A 6,000-nucleotide genomic window follows, 5' to 3' on the forward strand; every position below is an offset into this window, starting at 1 on the left:
GTCACTTTTCACTTTTTCTTTGCAAAAATAGACTTTAAATTTACGATCCTATAAATTAATAGTGCCAGACTGTTCTCACTCAAGGGAGCACCAAGAACAAGAGGGCACAGGATCAAAATAATTGGCAGAAGGAGTAGAAGTGATGTGAGGGAATATTTGGTCACCCAGAGGGTTTGAGTCTGGAATGAACTTCCTGAAAGGCTGGTGCAGGTTCAATCGAGGTATTCAAAAGGGAATTGGATTGCTACCTGAAAAACAAGAATGTGCAAGGTTACGGGGATAAGGCACAGGAGTGGGACTAGATGGAATGCTTGTTCAGAGAGCCAGTGCAGGCTCAAGGGCTGAATGGCCTCCTTCTGTGCTGTAAGGCTTCTGAAAACACCTCAAAATGGCCGTCAAAGAGGGTGCAATGATATTCAACTTTTTGACATAGATCATGTTGCACTCTGAGGTGCTTCAGTACAATTGTGACCCGTGTAATATTTGCTGTACACATTCAATGTGAACCATACAGCCCAAGGGGTCTAAACAATTCCTAGCCCCTCGATGCACTATGGCTGAAAGGTCTTAGCGACCTTTTCCCCACTGCGCCTCTCTCTGCGGCTGCCCCAAGCTTTAGTGTGTTCCTCAGCACGTAGCCCTGGACCTTGGAGTGTGCAGTCACTTCCCACTTCTCAATTCTCACTTCCCGCTTCAACCATTGCCAAAGAAAGGAAGGCCCCACATTGACGTAGCGTCATTCACAACCTCAGGATGTCATGAAAGCACTTTGCAGCCAGTGTCACTATTGTAACATAGGAAACGCAGCAGCCAATACAAAGCAAGCTCCCACAAACATCAATGTGATAATGACCTAGATAATCTGTTTTTGTGATGTTGGTTGAGGGGCAAATGCTGGGCAGGCTTCACATGAACTGCCTCTTACCCCCCATCATCGAATTCAATCGGCATCATGTGTTAATCCAGATTCCCCTTCCACGCATTTCTGCATTTCGCTCTAACCACTCCCTGTGGTAGCGAGTTCCACATTCTCCCTACCCTCTGGATAAGGACCTTTCTCCTGAATTCCCTGTTGGATTTATCAGTGACTGTTTCATAATTGTGGCCCCTAGTCCTGTATAAGTGAAAATATCGACCCCTTCTCTATCTACCCGATCAAACCCCTTCGTGATTTGAAGACCACTGTAAAGTCACCCCTCAGCCTCCTTTTTTGTAGAAGTCAATCCCAGCCTGTTGGGCCTGAAAATAGTGCTCAGTGAGTACGCCCCCGAGATTGTGTTGATAAGATGATTTGATTACTTAATGTTAAGAGATCACCTCCACAAGAGAGGATTCTGCGCCTTGGTTGTGGTTTGGCCTGAGCTCCCTATTCGATTTATTAGTGACTATCTTCTATTTAAGGCCCCCAGTTTTGGATTTCATAGGAACATAGAAAATAGAAGCAGGAGGAGGCCATTCGGCCCTTTAAGCCTGCTCCGCCATTCAATATCATCATGGCTGATCCTCTATCTCAACGACGTACTCCCCTCCCTCCCCATACCCCTTGATGCCTTTAGAGTCTAGAAATCTATCTATTTCCTTCTTAAATATATTCAATGACTTGGTCTTTTATGGTAGAGAATTCCACAGGTTCACCACCCTCTGACTGAAGACCTTCCTCCTCGTCACAGCCCTAAATGGCCTACCCCGTATCCTGAGACTGTGACCCCTTATTCCAGACCCACCCCCAGCCAGAGGAAAGATCAGCCCTGTCAGAATTTTATACATTTCAATGAAATGAAATGAGATTTCCGACGAATCTTTTCTATATGTCTATCCCATCGACACCTTTCACAATATCTATTCGGTCCCTCAGCCCTCCGGCCTGTACAATCTTTGTGCTAGGTATAACCACTCCGTTCCGGTATTATTGTAGTAAATCCTTTTTTGCATCTGCCTCAATATTCTTTTTATAATATGGAAACCAGAACTGCAGTATTCTAGGGGTGAACCAGCCCTGTTCTATGTCAGTTTAACATAACTTTGCTTTTCGGTTCGATCCCTCTAGGGGTGAGTGGCAGTGTTTATGTTCCCTCTTTATTAACTTGAATTGCTGCTTTTAGCGGTTTGTGTGTTAACTGTAAGCCCTGGCTCTGTTTGCTGTTGTACCCCATTGAGATTCTTCTTATCCAAGGATTATGTGATATTTATAGTCTTCCTACCAAAATCCACCAGCCCACATTTGTCTCTCTTGAAGTTTCTTTGGTATTTGTGTACCCAAGCTTGGGAGTGCCCTCATTCTGCCTTTCTGCTTGTTCCAGTGATCGGCTGGCATTGCTTCAGGTTCGTGCCATCCTCCAGCAGCTGGGATTGCAAAGCACCTGTGACGACAGCATCATTGTCAAGGAGGTGTGCGGAGTGGTCTCCCGCCGAGCGGCCCAGCTCTGCGGCGCAGGAATGGCGGCTGTTGTTGACAAGATCAGGGAGAACCGCAACCTGGAGCACCTCAAGGTCACTGTTGGGATGGACGGAACGCTGTACAAACTGCACCCACAGTAAGTCAGCCGAGGGAAGAGGGCTCTTGCCAGGGGTCAATCTCAGAAGGCCAGGCTCAGCGACCTCATACATAACGGTGGCATGGTGGTCATGTCACTGGACTAGTAACCCCAGAGACCCAGGCTAATGCCCTGGGAGCGTGGGTTCAAGTCCCGCCACAGTAGCTGGTTAAATTAGTATTCAATTAGTTAATAAACTGGTATATAAAGCTAGTCTGATTAATGGTGACCATGAAACGATCATCGATTGTGGTAAAACCCCATCTGGTTCACTCGTCCCCTTTAGGGAGGGAAATCTGCCACTGCCGCCCGGCCTGGTCTACATGTGACTCCAGGCCCACAGGAATGTGGTTGACTCTTAACTGCCCTCTGAAAGGGCGGAGCAAGCCGCTCAGTTGTACCAATCCAGTACAGAAAGACTGCGTTGCTTTAGGAAGGCGGCTCACCACCACCTTCATGAGGGCAATTAGGGGTGGGCAACAAATGCTGGCCTCACCAGCGATGCCCACATCCCATCCAAAATTAAAAAAAAACACAGGTACCCTCTCCGCCCAACAGGGCAGACGTTCTGCATTTGGATTTTAAAGATGATCTTTCAATTGGAGGTTCATTATTGTGTTGGCTCTGGTGTCATTTGAATCCAATTGGCTAAGTGATGGGAATTGAAATTTTTGAGAGTGGTAGGGAGGTGTAGCTTTAAATAAATGGCCTTTGGCAAAAGATGGCCAACAAATTAAAGAAAGCCCATCGTTTGCATTTATGTCATGTTTTCCCACAACCTCAGGGAGCCCAAAGTGCTTCCTAGCCAATCAGCTACTTCGGAGCGTAGCCACTGGTTCAGGAATCACAGAAAGATCCCGTTACCAACAATGAGACAGATGACCGGGTAACTTTATTTTTGGTGAGGGCTAAATATTGGCCAGAGCACCGGAGGGAGCCCCCAGTGCCCTTTTGAAGAGTGCCCTGGAGTTTGTCATGCCTGAAATGCTGAAAAGCCGCATTCCTCCAGTGCCAGCCTGGATTGTGGGCCCCAAGTCTCTGCACCTCTCAACCCGCTTGACTTGCAGATGGGACTCCGAGGCAAAGCTGAATTTGTAGAAGGCATTGGTCAGGGAACATTTGGAGAAAGCTATTCCGTCCGGGGGGGGTCTTCTCATTATAGGAAAATATTCCAGCCAGGGAAAGACTATATAGAGAAGATTCCCTGGAATGATGCCAGGAATGTGAGGTCCGTGGGGGTGTGAAGGGTGGAGCTGATCAATATTTCCAAAATCTCCTGAGAGGATGAACAGGGAAAAATTGTCCCCATTGGTGAATGGGTCATTTTGAAAAATTATTCGTTCTTGGGGTGATGGTGTTGCTGGCTGGGCCAGCATTTATTGCCCATCCCTAATTGCCCCTTGAGAAGGTGGTGGTGAGCTGCCTTCTTGAACCGCTGCAGTCTGTGTGGTGTAGGGAGATAATAAAGACATGGACAGGATTATCACTGTAGGGAGTTTTTTTTCACAGGTGTTTCGGAATATAAATTTTGGTACAAACATTGAGGCAGTTGTTTAGAATACTGTTTTGAATGGAATTGGATAAATATGTGAAGAGGGAGGATTTATTTTTTTAAAAATGCAAGGAAGTGAGATTAGAATTGATGGATCCAATTGAAGATCTGGGATAGTTCTAGAATCTGAATGGCTGCTTCCTTTGTGGCACATTTTATGATTGAATTGATGTGATATATCACTGTGTCCCCGGGTTTGTTTAGCTTCCAGAAAGAAAGAATTGAGATTTGGGTGCCTCCTCTTATCTTCCGAGAGCAGGCAGGCTGTGTGCAGATTGGACACGCTTATCATTTGAGTGATACGTGTTTAATTCGGTTACACTGTTGTGCCTACTTCCTGGTACAGAGCAGTCACCAATGTGTAGGCATGTGTTTACCATTGTAGCTCTAGGCAGTGACCCTGTGGGGAAAAAGTAGAGCGAGCTCCAGTCAGCGCACTCTCCCTGTTTAATGTGGATCATTGGACGATGGACAGCTTGATGTAGACTTCCTACTCGTTCTTTTATAAGTAAAAAGAATCTACACCCGCTGAGTTTAGGAGAATGAGAAGTGATTGGATTGAAGCATCGGAGAATCACAGGATTGTTACGACACAGAAGGAGGCCATTCAGCCCATCGTGTCTGCACCGGCTCTCCGAATGAGCGTTATACAGCTCAGAGCCATTCTCCTGACTTTTCCCCCCGTGACCCTGCACATTGTTTCCATTTAAACCATCACCTCGAATGCCTCGGTTTGAGGCGATTTTCACAGGTTGTGTGCTGAAGAGGTTGAGTTGTCTGGCCGGAGAGGCTCAATCTGAGGGTCGCAGCCTCATTGAAGGCTGAGGCGAGGAGACATTTTCTTCACTCAAGAGGGTTGTGAATCGGCCCCGGAGAGCTGTGGGTGCCCAGTATATTCAGGACTGATCTTTGGAGTGTAAGGAAGTTAAGGGAGATGGAGATTGGGCAGGAACATGTGGCTGAGGTAGATCAGCCATGATGGTAGCGAATGAAGGGACAGGTTAGAGAGGAGATATGGCTGAGCTCTGCTCCCTATTTCCACCTGCTTTTTGATCATTTGTATTTTGCTTTGGATCCTTGTTTAATGGAAGCTTTCTCTCTCCCTCCTTTACAGCTTCTCTACAGTCATGCATCAGACAGTCGAGCGCCTGGCACCCAAATGCCTGGTGTCCTTCGTGCAGTCGGAAGATGGGAGCGGCAAGGGAGCAGCGCTGATTACTGCAGTCGCCTGTCGCTTCCGAGAGGCTGGGCAGCACTAGGGGGCAAACTGGCAGCGAGCTTCCTGTGCCAGCTGCAGTGAACGCATCCCTCTTTTCCCCCTCCAACCAGCACCCACCCCAAAACCACCCGCCCCTCCCCCAACCCACACACCACCCGCCCATCCCCCCTCCCACCCCCATACCACCTGACCCTCCCCAACACCCCCACCACCCGCCCCTCCCCCAACACACACACCACCCGCCCATCCCCCCTCCCACCCCCACACCACCTGCCCCTCCCAGCCCCACATCACACGCCCCAACCTCCTCCCTCCCCTCAACCCCTTCCAACTCCCCACTGCCCCACCCCCACTCCCACACCACCCGCCCCCACCCCACTTCTGCATCTCCATACCACCTCTCAACATCCCCCCCCCGACCCCCTCCCATGCCTCCCTCCCACCCTTCCCCCCACCCACAAACCTTCCCACTCCTCCTCCCCCACCTCCACACCACCCACCCCTCCCCTAACCCCTCCCACCCGGTGTGGAGAAATGACAGGAATAAGGAGGAGCTGAGCCCCCCCACCCCACAGACACAGGCGGGTTGAGAAATGCTGTCCCTTTGGAAAGGATGTGAGCCGCAGACTGAGAGCAGATGTTGAGTCACTCGTGTTGCTCGCTGTCCCCCCCGCACCCACTCTTGTGCTGTCCAG

The 6,000-nt window shown here is 49.1% G+C and overlaps 1 protein-coding gene across 2 annotated transcripts in view; it reads left to right on the forward strand.

Moving 5' to 3' along the window:
• The window catches only part of LOC144694979 (hexokinase-2-like), a 63,092-nt gene extending 57,658 nt beyond the window's left edge, over positions 1-5,434 (forward strand). For both annotated transcript variants that reach the window (XM_078565800.1, XM_078565801.1), the window contains 2 exons: positions 2,301-2,534; positions 5,201-5,434. In XM_078565800.1, the coding sequence (XP_078421926.1) occupies positions 2,301-2,534; positions 5,201-5,345 (379 nt within the window). In that variant the 3' untranslated portion in view covers positions 5,346-5,434. The remainder of the gene's footprint in view (positions 1-2,300; positions 2,535-5,200) is intronic.
• Positions 5,435-6,000: the final 566 nt, after the last annotated feature.

This window comes from Cetorhinus maximus, chromosome 20 (assembly GCF_964194155.1).
Source record: "Cetorhinus maximus chromosome 20, sCetMax3.hap1.1, whole genome shotgun sequence".
Lineage (NCBI taxonomy): Eukaryota > Metazoa > Chordata > Chondrichthyes > Lamniformes > Cetorhinidae > Cetorhinus > Cetorhinus maximus.